The sequence below is a fragment of the Thunnus maccoyii genome, chromosome 15 (genome assembly GCF_910596095.1).
Source record: "Thunnus maccoyii chromosome 15, fThuMac1.1, whole genome shotgun sequence".
Classification (NCBI taxonomy): Eukaryota; Metazoa; Chordata; class Actinopteri; order Scombriformes; family Scombridae; genus Thunnus; species Thunnus maccoyii.
The window spans coordinates 27,368,346-27,389,654 of NC_056547.1; the positions used below are offsets into that span (position 1 = coordinate 27,368,346).

Below are 21,309 nucleotides of genomic sequence, written 5' to 3' on the forward strand. Positions count from 1 at the left end.
AAGAAAAGACGACAGCAAAGTAAAGCTAGGGCCAGGACGGGGCGGGGAACGCTTGTAAAGGGGCTGCTTGAAGGACTTGAAGGACTTGAAGGACGATGTAAGCACACCACTTGCCAGCCGCTTTACCTTGTCACTGGGCGCAACCTCTCAGAAATCGCCCTCCTTGTGCTTGGCGGGGGGAAGAATTATGACTTTGTGCCGATGAGCGAATACACACACTTGCATAAATCATCCATCTTGTTTGGCGGTTAATTACTCTTGTTTACCCTCCGAGTAACCTCGGGATGGGGCGGCGCGATAGGAGGGAGCCTGGGAAGAGGAGATAGCACCAAATAGTAATCTGCTGACGCTGTTCATCAGCGTGCAATTCACAGGAGTAAAAGCACATAGTGGGCTTGAACCTGGGTGTTAGTGAATTAGACAAGGTTGCCTGGGGTCTGAGGACGGCAGCTCCATCAACATCTTCGCCTGACCACAGCTGCTCGCTAAGCTGTTCTGGGGTCAGCCGGTGAAGGAGCCACGCTGAGGCAGCCCAGTGCAGGCCAATCAGAGAGCTCCTCAGGATGTACAGCAGGCTCTGATCGTTGCTTATTTCATTATGGGGAAAGCTACATAAATCCACAAAATGGAGAGGAAGAGGCACAGAGGGAATATTTGCATTTCTCCTCTCCTATCATCTCCCCTCAATGCCCCCCTCCCCAACACCACCCCTTTCAATCCCTCCCCCATTTAGTGCAGAGTGACTTTAATCATCACTTTCGCCAAAACACATTAAGCCGGTGTGTCCGGAGTTGAAGAGGGAGAGGGGGGGGTTGAAAAAACACAGAGTGGCACATTAGATTTGCAATAGTGATGCATCACTCTGGCATTACTTTGGAGATTAAAGAAGGGACGTTGCATTTCAATGGAGTGGTGCTGATGGTTGCCTGATGGATGACTGTCCTGCTGCACTGAGCAGAACAGGAAACACCGCTGTCCACCGAGAGAGGAGAAGTCACACTGACCCTGGAGTTTCCTTCCTTTCTATCCCTCCATCCCTTTAGTTCTTATTCCCACTTCTTCTAAAAAAACCTCCTTTTTTCTTCATCCTTAAACCTCAAAGCCTCCCCTGCCTTATAACCCCCAATCTGAGAACACCTCTACATTGAAACCTATTTATGCAGCTGTTTGATCATGTTCTCAAGTCAAAAACAACACCTCCTTTGTAGGAGGAGATAATACTGTAAAGTGGATTGCATACATTAAACTTAAGCCAACAAACAACGTGACTTTGCCTGGTCTTTGTGTTACTGCATCTGAATGAAAGGATGGATGTAAAGTGCTTGAGAGCTTGGGACAGGCAGGACGACATTGGGAGGAGAGCATAAAAAAAAACAAAAAAAATAACTGAAGGGCATGAACAGTGGGGGCTTTAGCGATGGGCTCATTGGGGGCAGGTTCAATATGGAGACAGAAGGCTTTATAAAAAGGGGGGAGAAAGAGAGGAAGAGTAGGATGTGGGTGTGTAGGGAGTCCCCAGGAAACAAAATGACAATACGTATTTTGTTCTACAGTCTCAGAGAAACAGAATCACAGTCAGTCAGTCCAAGGGTACAGCCCACCAGCAGCCTGGCCCACTGGGTGAGCGTTCCAGTCATGTGTTTATGCAAGCCCTTGGGCCTGGGTTCACCCTGGCACCCAGCTCTGGTTGCTGTGCGCCGGTGGAGGGCAAGCAAACGCCCCTAAGCTCATGCCCATCCCCATGCCCACGCCTTGGGACAGAGAGCCGTCAAAGTTAAAGTCCATGCTCTCTGTGTCCATAAAGTCATTGAGCAGGATGGAATCTACATCACAGTCCAGGCTGTTGGGGACGTTCTCCATCTCCAAGTTAGCAGCCATTCTACTATGGGAGTTGTGCTGTTGCCCCTGGTAACCAGTGTTCCCCGACTGGTGGTTGTTGTGGTAGTAGCCGTGCCAGGAGTCGGTCATACCCTGATGGTGAGCTCCGGGGTAAGGCTGGTGACGGGGGTGAGGTGCAGACGCCAGGCGGCAAGGGTCCTGGGGAACGTCCATGACACCAGCAGGGTTAGGTGGCAGGGATGGCGATGTGGGGAGGTGAGGACGGGGCCCGTAGTGGTTAGAGGTCTTGAGGCTGTAGGGCTGCAGTATGTCAGTGCTCACCCGTGGGGAGAGGGCCTGGGGGTGAGGCCCACTGTGCATAGGGTTATGAGGGTTGTGGGGGTTGTGGTTGTGCATGTGGCTCTGGCTAGAGCGAGGGTTGTGGTCATGGCTGGGGTTTACTTTGTTACTGTGACCGTGCTCCTGACTCGGACCGTAGTCATGGGCGGGGTGGGGTTTGTGGCTGTGGCTGTAGTCGAGGCTGGCTTGGTGTTTGTGACCCTGATTGTGGTTCTGATGGTGGGTTGTGTTCTGGTCATGGACTGAGCCGTGGCCATTGTGTAGACTGGCATTGTGTGCGTGATCCTGGCTGTGACTGTGGTTATGATTGTGGCTTCGATTCTGATTGTGGCTGTGCTGGTTGTGAATGCCATTGGTTCCCTGTGTCATTAGTGTGTGTGTTTCCCGTCCCTGGCCCAGCACTGTGTCTTTGTTGCAATACGGAGGACCTCCAGTAAGAAGACTCTGCAGAGCATTGGTCTCTGAGTAGCCCCTCATTGGGCGCTGGAAGCTGGTTGGCTTGTTTTCCTGGATGGTCTCCATGGGAGTGTGGTGCCGGAGCATACCCATAGAGGGTTGCCCATACATAGGCCCGCAGTAGGAGCCCTCTGCCTTGGGCCCAGGCACGTAGGGATATCCGTTGCATTTGATTTGCGGTGGCTGGGGATAGCCGCTCTCGTCTAGACTGATAGCCCCAGTCAGATCAGTCAGCTGTGGCAGCTCCACAGTGGGGCAGTGGCCTCCAGTGCCCAGGGCCGGGGAGCGGGTGCTGGTGGGGCTGGGGTACAGTCGTGGTGAGGCTGAACAGGACAGCCCCCCCTCCTCTGGTTCATCAGCCTCTGCCTCAGCCAGGATCGGGGACAGACAGCCACTCAGGGTGGAGGCAGAGGAGGAGGTGCGAGAATGGAGATCTGTCCAGGTGTCGTACTCCTCACCCCCCATGCCAACACCTCCTTTCCCAGCTGGACTGCCATGCTCTGGAGAGCCCTGCATTGCAGGTCCAGGTCCCTGACCTTGTCCCCGACCAAGGCCTATGGCCCCCGCTCTCTTCCTGCTAATGCGACCCTTGGTCTTCAGAAAGCGGGTGCCGTTGTCTATAGAGGCTGCACGTCGTCTGGGTCCCTTGCCCATCTTCCCTCCTTCTGGGTTCAGCATCCACCAGGAACTCTTCCCCGTCCCTTCGTTTTGCACACGGATGAAGCGACTGTGCAGGGACAGATTGTGCCTGATCGAATTCTGGAATAAGAGAGAAAGATGGGAAGAAGATGGTAGGGGAGAGGGAGAAGGAGATGGAAAGGGGAGAGAGAAAAGAGATAAACATTAACACCTGAGGGAACATTTAGGGTTAAATAATCATTTCTTGAGAACACAAAGTCATTTCAAATTATGGCCAAACTATCAAGGCTGCACTGCGAGTGAGAAAAAAGATGGATAAAGAAAGAGAGGGAGATGGAGGGGAGAGCAAAGAGGGCAGGGAGAGTGAAAGACCAATCGATACCTCCCCTGACCAGCCTCTCCTCTCCACACGCGCTCACTGAGTCATAATATGGACATGGGTGCAGCCTCCACATCAAACCATCACCAAGGTTACAGAAATGAATCACGCGAGGCAACCCAATCACAGACAGCCCATATCGATTGCAGGGCCTCCAAATATGAGAGCCTGAGTTCCAGCCAGAGACGGGGAGGGAGGGGGAGGCGTGATTTGGCAGGAGAAGAACTGGAAGAGCACCAGAATGAAAAAAGAAACACTCATACATAGGCCTGGAATAAGATAGAGGGGAAGTAAACGGGGGAAGTGGAGGGGGGGGGGACATGCTCATTTAACCTCTTTTAAAATCATGACACAATTAACATGACCAGAGGCAACAGCAGCGGATATCGTTATGATAAAGTCTTCCTGCAAGTTAGCTTTGAAGGAGGACGGCGGCGGTGGTTGTGGGTGAATGTGGAGTGCGGGGGGATGTATAGGATAAGCCTCTCCAGACCCCTGTTTAACTGTCTGAGTGGCAGCTGTATAGTTAATCCAGCAGCATTTGAAGCCGGTGCCAACCTGGTGTAAGTTGATGAGATCTAAGCCTGCCTAAAGGAGAGCTTAGCAGGGATACACATCATCTCAGCTGGCCAAGTTAGTCTAAGTACAGCATGTTCATCCAAATCTTTCCTGCTTGTGTCATTATTCACACTCTCTCCAGCTTTCCTCCCCTCGCTTTTCCGCCTTCTCTTTCTTTCCTCTCTTTTGCCTCTTCGCTCTTTTCTGATCTTTTGGGAGCAACAACCCCCACCCCACCCCCCCTCCACCTCCACCTCCATCCTCTACCTCAAGCGCGCAATCACACTTTTCTTTTCCTCTCTTGAGATATCTATCTATTTCTGCCTTGTTTATTACCTGCACATAGCTCACAATCTCTGTCTCCTGATATCTCGGGCCATTCTCTATCTTCATTCACTCCCCGCCTCCTGTCCAATTTTCCTGCTCTCAGTCCCATTCATCTCCCTTTCTGTGTCTCACCGTCTCTTGATCACGACATTGCTCACTCGCTCCCTCTCTCCACATCCATCCTCTCATCACCTTACACAACTTCCAACCCCCTTCTTCCCCTCCTTCGTTCATTCATTCATTCACGCTGATAGGCGAGCGGAATATCGGAAACAAACAGCAGGAGATGCAAATCTGTGTTCGAGGGGGGCCAGCTTACATTTCACCCTTCAGCGCAATCCATACAGTCAGCATATGTACCCCTTCCTCTATTCTGGCTGCATACTGAGCCACATTGCTGAGAACTGGACAGCCAACTAAAAGAGGTGACGGCTTTTTGTTGTTTCAACATATTATGAAAAGCACAGCATCCAGAACAGCAGGTAATAGGTTTCTCGCAAAGTGTTTACAGGGGGAATTCAACCTTAAGTGGGTTTCAAATCAGTCTTGTATCCTACCTACTACTATTCTCATTCATGTAGAAAAGCCCCCTCCACATACACCCATCCCCTCAGCATGACTCCAAACAGGTAATTTCATCCCATCCTCCACTCAAATCACGCTGCTTTGACTACACTCTCTTCACAGATGTGGCAATTGGATTGGATGTGTTTTTTTTTTTTCTCTGCTGTTCAGAGGGGTGCTCTTCAAAACACCAGGTCGGCAAAAAAATTTGCACGAGCTCAATGTTCAGCGGCGAAATAAGCCGACTGCACTTCTCAACCGCGGCGCGCTATGAAGCGCAGACTTAATCAAAGCCAAATTGAACGATGACGCCGTGTGAAAGAGGCCGCAAGTGGAGGTGACCCGCGTCAGGTGATCTGAGAGCGGCGCCCTGACAGGTTCCTCCTCAACATGACGGCTGGGCGTAGCCATGGCAACAGAGTAAACCAAAAGAGGGAGAAATGAAGAGAGGGGAGGTGATGGTGGGTAGGAGATGGGGGGGAAGCGGGGGAGGAGAGGGGGCTGATGCTGTTTGATGCTGCAGGCAACTCCAAACAGCCTTTTATCTGAGTCTGTCAGATTCCTGCTTCCAATCCACCAGGGAGGCTCAATCACCAGTAGTTCCAACGCCTCACTACCTGTACCAAGCTGTGATTAGCAGTTTGTGTGTGTGTGTGTGTGTGTGTGTGTATGTGTATGTGTGAGAGAGGAGGAGAGCATACATACAACTACCAGAGCAACAATTACACCACAATAGTAAACTGCTGTTCCTTCACCTGCTGATATATCATACTATACTATAATGTGGCTGCTCTCTGCATTGTCTTTATATATATATATATATATATATAAAATAGAAGACAATGCAGAGATATATAAATTCTTGACATTTTTGGATCTGAACTGCTAATAGTGAAAGTTTGGTGCCAATACTGAACACCTTCACCACCTAATTTCAACACTTCAGTCTCCAAACATGATGATTTGTGATTGTAAGGGCCTATTATCTGAACACAGGGGAGCAATAAGAAGCCAATGAATCCTCAACAAATTAGAAGAGGTTGGAGTGACGCTACATATATATGAGGCCTCTAGAGTTCTTTAAGATGTGCTGCAGTTTTCTTGATGACACTAAATTTCTCGACAAACATATTCATTCTCATGTGTGTGGCATCTGATCAACATGAATCAACTCAGGATAAGGGTTTTCAATTGACAGCCACTGTGCAATTTATCAAGAAAATAAATGCATAATCAATCACGCTACATTCTTCGACTTTAAACGGCATCACAATACCATCCACTGTGACTGATGGCTAGTTACATCAACGAGGAAAAACACCACAACAACATATCAAAAAGAAAATAATTCAGAGTCCAGCACTGCGTTTTTTTATTGCAATCAAATATTATATAACAGGAGATGGCACTGATTAGTACGCTGTCAGCCACAGAGGAGGAGCTGATCAGTGAAATTTTTCAGCGTGGTCCTCGGTTGGAATGAAAACTTGCAGACTATCAGCCTTCCATGGCACACGGCTGCCCATCCCTGCCTCACTGTATATATATTAACTTGACAGAAAGACTGATTCTGAAGTGGAGAAGCCGGTTCCCTCTGCTCTCAGCCTTTGGCTTTCTGCTAATGCAGGAGGAGATGGACTGTTGCAGAGAAAACGGTGACTGAATCTGTCCTCACATCCACCCTGCCCCTCTACAGGGAATGCACTGCACTGTATCCAGCTCTACTACTGTATATTATACATAAATAGTGACTGAGTTTGACCCTGACACACTGCTGCTTTCACTGAGTCAGGGGATAGTCAGTCCAGTGGTTAGCTAATGGCCCATGGACACACAGATCTATCTGCACACAGGATTCCTTTTCAAAATGCCAGACCAGGCAAATATTTATGGCTAGGTTTGAACATACTGGTCAGTGTTCTGCATGGTGATAAATACTGATAGTGACAGGCCAATATGACTTTGAACTACATCATCTCACTCCACTGTATATGCTGTATAATTACAGCTGAACATTTAGATATAATGCAGTTTGAATATTAAGCCTTGACATTGAAAGAAGTTCGTCAATGTCAAGGAAAATCCCAACTCAAGGTTCACACAGTACAAGTTTTTTTCTAAAGCTTTCAAGCATATCACACCGTCTTCAGTGGACTGAGTTATCTCCATTGTCATGGTGTTAGATCTGTTGACATGCAAGGTCAATAGCTGCTATGACTTCATCCATAGGACTTATATTTATAGCTATGCATTTATAAGATGAACCCTAACCTGCTTGTCATTTTAAGCATCAAAAGTTAAGCATCAAAATGTTAATCATGCTTATTATGTCAACCTACTGATGAAGACTGTGTGATATTGTCAAACTCTCCAGAAAAAGCTAACAAGTGGACCTTGAGTTGGGATTGTTTTGTCATGTTTGAATACTGTTTTTGTGGTAAGGGGTTAAGGGTGGCTCTTACGTGTCTCATCCTTTTTTTTTTAATGTGTGTTTGGGGGTGGCTTTTAATGTACTCCTCTTAGAATTACAACTTGAACATACACATGGACACAATAACGGGAACATCTGGACAGTCTGATGCAATACAGTACAGCATTTCTTACAGAAATACGTACATCCTTTGGAGTTTTTGTTGAGACTGTTTCAGGCCAAGAAAAAGTGGACTCAACTCTACAGTTGTACTAGATTATGTCACACTATGAGGTGCTGTTATTTTATCCACCTGCTGTACCAACAGTACATTTTTATTGTCTCCAAACTGTATTTTAAACGGTCAGAAACTGTGTTCTCTTTAGCAGGATACCATGTGCCTACATCCTCCATTTCAGAATAGCAATAACAGAGCAATGGCTAATTTTCTTGATTATTATTATTATTTTCAGCCTCCTTGTCCCTTTTTTATTGTGGGTTATGTGGCTAGCGTTAATTACATCTATTGCAAATTTTCCAGTTTGTGTTGCATAGCAACGAGAATAATGTAACTCTTTGCACCCTTTTCCCTCTTGCTGTCTCTCTGTTACAGGCAATTCTCACAACTGAGCTTTGACTGAGCAGATACAAGTTTCCTATATTAATTCTATATATCAACTTGTATCAAAATATAACTAAAACTAGACTATTATGCTATAAGGAAAAAAAATGTCAGACCTTTCCAAACCTCAAAAAGATAATGTTTACAGTCAAAGTAATGTCAATAAAATCCATTTTTTTTCCAGACTTTCCGGTCCAGGTGGTACTGTACCCACACGTTACACATGTAAACATACGCCACCATATATATATTTCACAACTTGACACATGTTCACCTCCATGTGTACGCGCACCCAGACTCACACACACACACACATTCACGCCCCCCACCCACCCCAAACTGGCAATCATACTTAATCCCTCTCCAGCCTGAGTAATCCCCGACAATCCGAGGCTAATCCTGGTTAATTCTGGGCACTCCTCAGCTGGGTTTCACCCTGCAACCACAGAGACAGGGTGGGGATTGGTCGGATCATGGAGATTGAGGGTGGGCGCGGCATTGATAGACGTAATTGGTCGGACAGTTATTGGAAGCCAAGAAAAACAAGCACAGGTTTTCATGGGTCCTCAAAAACGGCCGGATTGACCCCTGCTACGTCACATCACAGCCTTACTGTCCAAAACATGTTTTTCACTACATGTTAGTATGTCCACACTAATACAAGACCATGTTATTTTATGTGCTTGTTGTGACAACCTGAGCTGGTGGGATAGATTAACCTTTTCTGTATCATTTAAAGGAATGGAAATAAAATGCTAAAATACAAGACACAAGAGCAGGATATACTGTATGACCCATTCCTTCGCTGTAAGGGCCTTCTGAGAAGTCATTAGCCTCTATTCAATCAGTTCTACCTACCCAAGCTCCAAGCTCAATTCTTCTTAGCGGCTATTGATCCTGATTCCAAAATGAAGCACTTAAGACGCCTTGATCAAGCTGCTCCTTAATCTAGCGTTAAGGAGATTGAGACCTTTTCACCCCGTGTCTCAGACAGACTTATTACTTTGGCACAGAGGTACAGTGGCAGTCAGAGCACATTTCACTATCACAGCCTCAGTTTGGGTTTTATAGTCTGTTTAAGCCCCTTTGGTGCAGAGCAGACGGCAGGAACACTTTCACTCTCTGCCATTTTGAAGAAGCTGTCAATATACACAAAGCCAAGAGTGTTAATGAAGCAATATGTCACTGAGAGGCAATAGATGGGAACGCTTTGTTAAAAACAAGGAGGCCTCTGGTGTTTGTAGACTCGACTGTGTGCCTGTTCAATTGAGTTTGCACATGGAAACTGCAGGATATGTGTGTTTGAACCGTTGGTATACTCATGAGAGCGTGAAAGCAGAAGCAAAGAGGAAACTGATTTACCTTCTGCTGCAGCTCTGTCAGCAGCGAGACGGGGTTGCAGAGGAGTTCAGTTTGCAGAGGAGTTCTGCTCCTGGACATTTTTATAGGCTGCTTTTACCTCTCTATCCTCACAGGAGAGAAGTCTCTTGGAGGGGATTCTTTTGAGGATTCAGTAGAACATCATGTAGTGGATTTTATAGTGCTTTCTGCTTCACATTTTAAGGAGCCCACCTCTAATTTATGACGCATTCCACAGCACATTCAAGAGGAAGGTTGCGTTTTAAATTCCTTGCAGTGCTCCATTAGATGTGGTACGGCACGATCTAGCCAAGTGTTGTGGAGATTGTTCTACGCAGCCTTGTTGAGAAGTAGTGGGACTAAGCAAAGCCGTTTTCTCCCCTTGCTCAACCATTATTTATTAATCCATTTCACACAGCCAGGAGTCATTATGCACGGTCCTGTCAATGGGTATCTCTCTATGCTGCGCATTTATTTGATAATAAGCAGGAGTGGGGGAGAAGATAAAAGCGCTGACTGCGTTCATTGTGGAGCGTTTTCTGCAGGCGGGGAGAGACTTAAATGAGAGCAGCCAGGCTCTGTGTGGGAATGGGTCTCGTCTGCTAAGCCTGTCTGGAGGCAATCGATGGAAATTAGTCAACGCTAAAGATTCACTTCCTGTGACTGATGTCACGGGCAGCGCTTGTCTCTTTGAAGGGAAATAAAGAAGTGGGAGGCTGAGGGATTAATGGGGTTGGAGAAGGTGTGAGCATGTGGAGTTCGGGTGGGGGCTAAGCTGGGAAGAAAGATGCTATTCTTTTGGTGGATTGCAGGGAAATAATAGGTCAGAGCATCCAGAGGAATGCAGTGTAGCTAGGAACATTTAAGGAACACAATAACTTAGTTGTGTATAAGGCCAGCAACAGCATAGACCAATCAGTTACAATAAAGACAACAATAGCGCTGCTGCTAACATTAAAACATCACCGCCAATGCAGTGTGGAAAGTTGCAAATACTGATATATTACATAGTAGTTGTAACAATAACTGAACTGTTTAATTTACTGTAGCACCAGAAAATGGCTGAGACATGCACCACCTAGTAGATCATTTGACAGTGGCATTAAGAACCATTTAATAAAGACTAAATGTAAAGAACATTGTGATGTGAAGAAAAAAAAAATGCTGTAATTCAGTAGGTTAAAACAAGGAACCCTCTGAGAACAAGACTGGGTATTTGTAGGTCTTTGTAATTGGTGTCTTTGTCCTGGTCCTTGTCAAAGAGTCTTTGAAGAACCCTCCTGGATGAGTAATAGCGTTTACAGTACAAGCAGAAGGTACAGTTGTTTACTTGCAGTATCTGTGACAATACGATCAGAGTTAGTGTCTCCAGCATTTGTACTGAGGCCGCCTCCTGAAAAGGTGCACCAGTTAGTTTCTCCTCAAAGTACAGCCAAGGGACTAGCACCAGCCCTCAGGCGACAGAAGGCCTTTCACTCCCCCTTACTCCCTGTGGAGCTCCACAAGCTCTGTTGGGGGGAAGACAGAGAAACAAGGCAGACAGGGAGGGAAAAGACGAGTAGAGAGAGGCAGGGACCGAGGCGTTGTCTGAGGCTAACCTGAGAAAGGTAGACAGGAAGAGAGCCTGAGGGGCTAAGGGCGGACAGCGAGCCCAATCCCCAGCGGAGAGGCCTCTAATTGGAGCTGCCGGCCTGCCGAGGCAGCCTCTCCCTCCATGGACATTAGGAGCCGAGTAAAGGCGGAGAGCCCGGGGGCGGGAGGAGAGGGCAGATAAAAATAGAGCCGGCAGATTAACGAGCATCTGAAAGCGGGGCAGGGGATCGGAAAATCCTCCCTGCATGCCAGAGATGCCCGGTCCTCAGGCCACAGCCAGCTCTGTAAAGACTGACGGACCCAGAGTGGCCATGAGTGGTGCTTCCTTCCTGTTGGCCATCCTTACATCACGAACACCGGAGGAGGAAGGAACACCTACATGTCCTGCTTGAGGACTTTTACTTTGCTTAAATGTGAATGAAGCACTAAGTTCTGAGGAACCAAGACAGTCAGACCAGGTCCATGTTCTACGCAGGCTAATCACGTCAGGTCCTTTTACTGCTGCAGGTCTGGAGTCTGTATGTCAATATATCCAATACCCAAGTGTATGCGTATCATCTCTGACCACAAGGTGTGTGTTTTGAGTGAGAGCAGAATGCAAACTGAAGAGAATCGACGTGAGGAACAAGTTAAAGGAAAAACCAACTGGTATCAGCTGTTAGCTCCTGTTTTATGCAAACAGTCAAAGATGAGAAAAAGGTTCTGACAAGGGAACTGAAGACAAAATTATTTTAGGAAAATCAGTCGTCTACAAGATTTATGCTGTAAAATGAATTTTGGATTTTTGGAATTTGATTCACAGATTTTACATCTATCATTAATTTATAATAAAATAAAGAGTAAATAGGTTAGAACGTTGTCTTTTGTCCATCTATCACCAAGTTTGCTACAGAAGGTTTTATTGTTTGTACAGGAGGTGGAATAGGATTATCAGCTACTATTATTATATATGTTATAAATGTGTTTGAGGCATATAAATGAATGGGTTTTTTCTATAACTTTACATTCGATCTTTTAGGTTATTATTATTATTATTATTATTATTATTATTCTTTCCCACTGTGGCTGCTTGTTAATTGATCGAAATTAATTGATAGTGCATCAGGCTGCTGCTGGTGTTTGTGTTTTCTCTCTGTTCGGGTCTGTTATGTTCTGGTCTATTCGGGTCAGGTCTCTTTTTTTTGAAAATTAATGGTTTGGGTAGATTTTCCACAGGTCCATTTCAGGTCAGGTCCAACATTTTGGCCTCTACTGCGGTAGTGGCTGGGATAAAATTTAAAAAATGCTCTTTTGTTCCATTTACTTAATTAAAATTACATCATCCTTTTTTGTGTCTCATGTTCAGATATTTAGCTCTTTTCTTTTCACTTTGTAATGGTTTTTGGGGGAAAGTTTTTAATGGATAAAAACAATTTAAAAAAAGGGATATTTTCTCTCATCCCTCATCTTTTTGATTTGTACTGGTGTAAACTTTTCTGCTTTGTCTCTTCGGCTTCTCTCTGGTAAAACCTACAAGCTAGTTGCTAAATGAACCAGAGGAACAATGAAGCAACAGTTTCTTCTGTTGTTCCCATGCAATGTATATTGCATGACATTATTAACTCTCAGTTTTCCAGCAATTACAAAATACATACACTTAAGTTCTTTTGATTTTATCTATCAAACGTTTAGACAATTAGCAAGACATGCTTGTTCTGTTACTAGTTTGCTAGCTTCGAGCCTTGTGAACGAGCAAAAAACAAAAGAACCTAAACGACCATTTAGTATTATAACTAGTCTAATGTATTCTCTGCATGATGATACAGATAAGATACGGCTGGGTTCTAAAAGACTGGCATCCAAAAGAGCTTCACACATAGTGCGAATACAGAAAAAAAGAACCTTCAATTATAGTAACAAGAGTAAATGTAGTTTGTCACCTACACGTTTGCCTCACAGTCATAAAAGGAGTGACCTCCACGGCTGTGATTTCTATCCTTCCCCTGGGAGCTTTCACACGCCAGGTGGAGCATCGTGACACCTATGGGAGCCAAAGGAGAAGCTGAGAAACAGGCCTGATCACACCTGCCACCGGGTCTCAGGAGAGCACCACCCACCTCAACACTCAGCTGTCACATCCATCCACACACTGAGGCTGTAAGACAACTCCAACAAAATGCACTGATCCACAGTCAAAAGCTGATACACTGGCAGAAACACAGGATGAGACGTTCTGAATGGCACAGTAATAAAAAGCAACAAAGGCTGGATTGACTTCAGGTGTTGGATAGATGGGAACATACTTCAGATACTGCCACAACTTGCTATAAGAATAACAACTTTCCTCTTATCTTCAAATAATGAGTTCCACCTTTGGCCTTTTATCCAAACTTAGAGAGATTCCAAACAGAGAATGTTGTAGCCTTGAATGGATAATAGACCTCTGAAGAAGAGGATCAAATTTTGTAAAAATGTCTGTACCTCAATTAAAAAGGTTAGTTTGCTTTAATCTAAATATGCACTGAAGAGCTCCTTTCTCATTACTGTCAACATTTTGTACTGAAAATTCATTATTTGTTTAATAAAAAGGATGTATTGTTGAATACTCAGAGGTTGAGCACCCTTGTCCCCAAACTGCTGCTTGATAAAAATATCAAACTGCTAAGTTGAATTCACTAATTCAACACAGATCATCAATAACCTGTTTATCAGACTAAATTGCCATTTTGTTTCACTTAATTCATCCAGTCTGGGAGGGGTTGCTATATTGTTTCATTTTGCCCTGAACAATTACAGTGACTAACAATATCATCTTCAGTCCACACAAAAATTGGTGGTGGCTAGCAGTGCTTAACTGTTTTCACTATGACTGAAGAAAAATGTTGATTTAAAAAAGGATAGGTTCAGATGTTCATATGTACTGTGGCGGTACTGATTCCCCTTGAACGCAGATGTTCTGTAAGAAGTCGGAAAACCAGCTCCCAGCCACATAAAGAAATAAAAGAAAAAACAAATAATATTCACTCGGAGAAACCTCACAAGGTGTTGCACAATGGGAAACTGCAGGTGTTTAGGCTTATCATGGGGGAAGCACAACTTCTTGCTCAATGGGCACTAAGAAACCAATGCAGGACACTTGGTTTATGTTATGGTATTCCCTCAAAAGGTACCCTCACATCAGAAAGAAAAAGACCAGAAAAAAAGACACAAAAGGGCCTGAACAGGCCAGAGTTTCCGTCTGACAATCTTTTCAAATGAGATCTGCAACCAGTGGAGGAAAGAACAGAGTGACCATGGTGTGCAGTTTCTCTCCTCTCTTAAACCCCAGAAAAAGGGCGTTATCACACCCAGATTGGCCGAGACGGGAACGCACCCAGCTGCTCTCAATCACCACCTGGGAGCCAGTCCCCACACTCTGCACACAGGTGATCTGCATAACCCTCCAATCAACCCAGACATGCAACTATCCAAATTTGGAACGGGGAGACAGAGAAATGATAGCAAGTCCCACAAATGGGTGACTGCTACAGTACAGTACGTTGGAAGATGGCAGTTTAGCCTAAGCTAACATTAGGTTTCAGCAGTGTGTGTTAGCCAATTATAGTGGGTATTTCTAGTTATGGTTTTCTTTTAAAGTGTTTCTTTGCTGAGCTGGAGTGGATGGATGCTTTGTAGGTTCAATGGCAGCAATAAATCTACACGTGACTGCCAGGACACAATACAGGAATACATATAGGAATACATTTTTGCACTGAACAATGACTGTGGATCTTGGCTCATTTTTCCTACAGAGTAGTTGTTTTACAAAAGGTTTTGCTTCAGTATGAGGCTTTAGCAGTCTGAGCTAGCAGAACCGAGTGTGTAAGTGTGTGTATTTTCTGTATTTTCTTTTTAAAAGAAAATACAGTGTTTCTTTGTTGAGCCACAGCAAAGGGATACGTCTTGGTAGTCACAAGTAGCTTTGTTGCTGGGGCAAAACACCAGAAGTAGACCTATATGGAGATACCCACTCGATTTGGCTAACTGAGAGTGCTGAAGAATCATATTAGCTTCAGCTGAACTTGCATTTTATGAGGTATGAGGACTGCAGATTTTGTCCCCAGTCTTTTACAGTGTAGTTGCTCTATGAATGCATTGCTTCACAGCCAGCAAGGAGAGACAGAATTATTGCAGACCCGTTCAAACCCAAACAAATCGTTCTCATCCACATTTGTCGTCATTTTTGTGGCAATGTTTCTGTCAGTCTGTCACTGGTTTTCATGAATGTATCTATTTTTTCTGGCTCTGGTACAGGAAGATGATGCCTCCATTCTTATTCTCGCCTACAAGGCTCTGATTGGCACAGTTGAATCAGCCGTCAATGAGCACAACACCAGACCTATTGAAATTGCTGACAAATTCTGAGACGTGGGCAGAGATTCAGAGGTCTGGAAAACGAACATCACATCAGCACTCTGCAAAACTTTAAATGAGCCACATTTCATGAAGCGTAATTCTCATATTGACCCCTGATGGCAATATTTATCACAGCAAAACACATACACAGATTTATCAGGATCATATTTCACTGCAACCTGGGTGGCGTGTCTCTGTTCATAATGGATCATCATTAGCTTCATCTTTAATTGCATCTCTGTAACTCGATACCTGCCTTGGGGCCCACACTCAAATACCAAAGCTGGATAGGAATAGTAATGATATGAAATTTATGGGAAGAATACACACTTATAGCCTACAATAAATACTTCACAGTTTTGTTTGATTCAATCAGTCTCTTTTTATTCAGCCAGCTTTGAAAATACTCTTCAACCCATGGGAATATGACTTGACTCCCAGAGAACAATTTTGCCAATTCACACTGTCACACTTTTTTGAGAACCCAAATTTCTTTTAAGAGAAACACATCTCTCATCAGGTGTGCTCTTTTGAAGTGCCAATTTGTGATGTGTGTTGACTGTCGTAAATCCAAGACAGGATACGTATTTGGAAAATGAAGAGAAACTGACGAGACGTGGGGAGAGAGGATATCCATATTGACAAAGTTAACAGAACTTTTCATTCTGTATCATCAGTTGACATCATGGTAGAAATAAAACCCCGCTCTGACAGTGTGCATATCACCCTTCGCAAGACAAAGCCACACAAACGCACACACACTAACACTCACACACATCTCGTGCTTCACTAGCATGGCATGCTGGGCCAGCTCATTACTACAATGCCAAGCTACTAGTTGCTAAGGAGACCTGAGGGAGAGGGAGGGTTCCTGTTGCCATGGCAGCAAGTCTGCATCCTGCCAACTGTCTTCCCCCATGAGACCTGACCATCGTAGACAGAGAGAGAAAGAGAGACGGGGAGGAAAAGTGAGGGCAGAACGAAGTGAGGAGAGAAAGGCTGGAGGGGGTTATGGTTAAGATGTTGAAAGAGGGTGACTTGTAAAGATGCCTGCGAGGCAACGAGCTTGTTGAAGAACCACAGAGACTGTTGAAATAATGCGCGGGGGAAATTGATGGGGTGAGAGCAGGAAAAGAGGGAGACGTTGGGAAAAAAAAAAAAAGTCCCCCTTCTCTTTTGAAAGCAGCAATGTGCGTGCGGCAGCTTTCCCATGGACAACATGATCATTGCCTGGCCAACCACAACGAGATCCAGGCGTTGACAAAGACGCCAAAATGACGCTAAATACCCCCTCCCGACCCAAAACCCCTTCTTGACTCCCTCAATCCCCATCCCATAATGCCACGCATGTCCCCAAGTGAACCGCCCGCCTCTCGGCTTTTACTACGCGAGCAGAAGATCTGACAGTGCTTTTGGACGAGCGTTCACAGAGCCCATCCGTCATGGAAAGAAATCTGCTTTGGTGAGAGTGAGCGGTAATGAACGACGGATGGGAGAGAGAGAGAAAAGAGAGGGAGAGAGGGAGAGCATCTGGGAGGGATGAGCAGAGAGAGATTAAACTGATTGGGGAACGCAGAAGAAGGGCGAGGCGGAGGTCATACAAGGCAAAAGAAGAGAGGAGAAGTACTCAGTCTCAAATTCAAATTAGCCTTATTGGTTTCCAAGGACACTGAATTGTTTCCATCCTCCATTTCTTTCTCTTTGTCACTGTTTGTAACCCCCCCCCCCCCCCCCCCCCACCCCCCCTTCCCTCTTCCCCACATTTCTCTTCTCTCTTTCCTTTTCTCTGTCTTACTTCATTCGTTCTTATTAAATCATTCTTTTCATTGCCAGGGACTGGTTCGTGTGCACATGTGCGTCAGGGGCGCCGTAATTGCAAAGCTACAACCTATTAACACCTAAAGTGCCTACACTCTCACCCCTACAGTCAGTGAGCTCTGCTTACCTGATCTGAACCCAGCAGGTCGCAACAAAGTATTAGGTTTGAGGTCGGGTGGCAGGAGGCCCGTTTTGTTGCGTAAAGCTCCTGTTTTCGGGTGGGTTTCAAATGTTATTTATCAAGAAATTTCCCCCTTTCTCTCACTGACTGACTGTGCCACATCATCTCCTCCCATGTGTGTCCAACCCTGTTGTCAGACATTACATTGATATTGGACGGTTGTGAAGAACCCTGCATTCGTTTTTTTTAACATCTAATACCAACATTTCGTTATTCTCTTTTAATTTTTTACAATATCTGTGCATTACAACCACAATATGATAAAGGTTAAGGAAAGATTGCTGTAATGGTAAAGAAACTCTGGTCATGGTATGGTTACTTGCATGCTAAAAAAGGGAAAGATGGCAGCATAGCCCTCAAGTTGCATTAGCCTGGTGAGCTAACAGTTCGGAATGGATGAAATAAATCAAAAACTTGTTTAAGGAGGGCGTTATTAGCATACAGTCACAACTACTTTAAAACTCATTTGCTTAGAGTTCTGCTACCCACCCTGAACTTGACAAGTCCCAACAAAGTATTAGGTTTTGGGTTGGGTTCAGGCTGTTTTGTTGCATAAAGCTTTGGAATTGGATTGGGTTGGGTTTGGTTATTTTTGGGTGTAATTCATCAAGAATTGATCAAGAAATGTGTTTCTTTCTCTCTCTGACTGTGTGAAATAAAAGTAAAAAATTATAGCTTCAGGTCTTGGAAGGAGTTTACATCACATAGGCCAGTACTTGTCGGGTTTAATTGAGTCAGGCTTTAAAGATGTGGATAAAGGCCTGGTTCAGGGCTGTGAAGAATTCCACATAACTCCACAACTTCTACTAATAGAGAGCATCGTAATCATGACTGTATTTCATTTTGTTCTCATTTATGACTGTCAAACTCAGCTGGGAAAAACATTCGGAGTTTACCGGCCATTTTCATCTGGCCAACGTTGAGAAAAGACAGAGTTGATCTTGGTATGGACAAAAAGGTAAGCAGATAATTAACAGTTATGAGCTGCTATATATGACGTGCCATAGTGCTGGCAACTGGTTGCAATTTGTGGCATTGTTACCAAACACACAAGAGGAATGCCTTATTAGCTGGTATAAGCTACTGGTGCTTTGTGCTGGAGGGCTGCCGGGCCACAATTTGGATGTTGTTCGATTAATTACATTATATGATCAAAACTATGTGGACACCCTTGTAGTTTGGGGATGTTTTTCATGATTTGGGTGAGGCCCTTTAGTTCCAATTAGACCTCAGTACAACTTTGTGGCACCAGTATAGGGAAGAATTTTTGCTGTTTCTTCGTGACAATGGCCCAGTGCACAAAGCCAGCACAATAAAGAAATGTTTTTCCCAGTTTGGTGTGGAAGAACTTGACTGGCCTGCACATAGCCTCGACCTCAACCCCATTCAACACTTTTGGGATGAACACCGACTGTAAGCCAAGCGTTATCACGAAACATCAGTGTTGGACCTACGTAATGCTCTTGTGGCTGAATGGGAGCAAATCCCTGCAGTTAGGTTCCAAAATCTAGCAGAAAGCCCGAAGAGTTATATAAGTTATAGCAATAGATTAATGCCCACGGTTTTGGATTGAGATTAATAAGAGTGTCCATATACTTTTGGCAGTGTTTTTATATAAGCGAGAAAATATTTTGTTGTCAATCTGAACCAAGTATATCTCTTTGTCTTTGAAAAAAATGAATAACAAACAAATAACCTCAGATATTGAGTCAGGTTTGGGTCTCACATTCAGCGGTACCAGCCAGGTTTAGTCGGGTTCAGCTGAGTTCAGGTCTCAGTTTTAGGCCTGTGCAGAACACACACACACACACATACACATGCAGCACAGAGCATCCACATAGTTTTGCTTCCAACCAATTTCGTGCAATGAGCCAACATGCTGTAAATGTCCCAACCAATTCAAAGTGCTCCTCTCTCTCTCTCTCTCTCTCCCTCTCTCTCTCTCTCTCTGCACCTCGGTCTGGTTCTCATTGTGAGGGAATGTGGCGTCTGTCTCATTGTCACAGACGCTGGGAAACAAGAAGCCTCATCACCCTCATCCTCATCTGATGCTCTCCTATTCCCTCTCTTCACTCATCCTCACCCTCAGACACACACACACACACACAGACATGGCTTTATTGACTTATTCATGCATGGGTTTGTTTCGGGGGCAGAGCTCCTGTCTGCCAGTCTGACAGACACCCCATGAACCCTCGAGACTCCCCTCCCCATCTTCCTCTCCACACACAGACACAGACGCACACACACAAACACACACACACACTCTCATCCTTCCATCCCCCCCCCGCCACCCCTGAGCGCCCCTAAACCAAGCATGGCACAGGGAGTACTCATAGAGTAATCGGGGTTCACTCAGTTTTCTCCTCCATGGTTTCCCTCCTCCTCTGTCGTTTCCCTCCCCTCTTCACTTTCTACTTCTCTTTTCTCTCTCTGCTGGGGAGAAGGGGAAGGTATGCCCACATTTCCCAGAACAAAGACAGCCCAATTAAGTCAGTTTGAGTTAAGGTCTGTGTGGCAGAGAGGGATCGGAAGCGAGGAAGCTGAAGAGAGAAAGCGACGGCGTAGGAGCGAAAGGCAAGGAGAGGGAAAGAGAGAGACAGTCTAACGAACAGGGAGAAGAGGGGGTAAAAAAGAAGTAGAAGAAGAGAGGAGCGCGAGTCACTTTGTAGTGGAAGCGGGTCGACTTCGTTTTTAGCTCCTCAATGGGAGACTATGAAATATTAATAACTGCTCCAGCCATATACTTCAGAGGCCTATGGTAAAACTTAAAGTCTAATGAGACGCCGCTCATGAATTGCTAATGGGGATGCTGGAATGTGTGTTTTTTTTGTGTGTGTGTTTGAGTGTCTGCACATGTGTGTGTGTGTGTGTTTGTGTGTGCGTGTTTGTGTGTGTGTGTGTGCGTGTGTGAAGTGGGAGGGGAGGGGGGTCAAGCTGATAGCTGAGGGGTGGAGTATAGCAGAGCATTCAGTCTTTCAAAGAGTAGACAAGAAACTTCATTAGAGGCTTGAAGTTCCTGCTGCTGCACATCTAAGCGCCGTCGCGTTTTCTTGAACTGCGAAGTTAAGTTCAATGTTCTCGACGGTCGGACGGCAGCTAACAAAGTTGGAAACCCGTCCTGTTAATTGAAACAAAATGATAATGGGTTTTTGTTTTTCAGTGTGTTTTTTTTTTGTGTGTGTGTGTGTCAAACTTTTCTAACAGTCCTGTTTCGTTTCATTTCTTGTTAGACATGTATGTTTGAACAGAAATGCTTACATGGGCTTCATCAGGAGATTGAATTGTTTATTAATATGAATAACTAAAAATAAGATATTGTTTAATATAATTCTATAGTTTGTAATAAAGCAGTGGTTCTTGACCGCTTTGGCTTATGATCCCTTAAAATGAAGCTGTGTCTATGTATGACTCCTTTTCACAAGCTACATATACATATGAGTTGTAAGCAGTTTCACCAAAGATTTCCCCTCTAACCTCATTATTTGAATTGACTGACTTGTACAAATATCCTGTAATTCACCAGAAGAGTCTACAGCCATGCTAGCAGCTCTGTGAGGCTTTGCTTTTAGGGGCAGCTGTGCTTTGAGCTAAACGCTATGCTAACATTAGCTAATTAGCACCAAACCACAAAGTGCAGCTGATGATGATGGGAGTGTCATTAGCTTTGCAGGTACTTGGTTATAAACCAAAGTTAAGGACAAATTGAAAATTTGACCTTAGGATGGCACTAGAGGAAAAGTTAAAGGATCAGAGGGAACATGGATGAGTGTATCAAATTTCATGGTAATTCAACGGTTGTGGAGACATTTAATTCAAAACCTCAAATGTCAATTATATGGTGGCACTTG

At 44.9% G+C, this 21,309-nt stretch overlaps 1 protein-coding gene across 1 annotated transcript in view; it reads right to left on the minus strand.

Moving 5' to 3' along the window:
• Positions 1-729: 729 nt before the first annotated feature.
• The window catches only part of foxo6b (forkhead box O6 b), a 41,701-nt gene continuing 21,121 nt past the window's right edge, over positions 730-21,309 (minus strand). Inside the window, exon 2 of the mRNA XM_042436686.1 lies at positions 730-3,393. Within this exon, the coding sequence (XP_042292620.1) occupies positions 1,666-3,393 (1,728 nt within the window). The 3' untranslated portion in view covers positions 730-1,665. The remainder of the gene's footprint in view (positions 3,394-21,309) is intronic.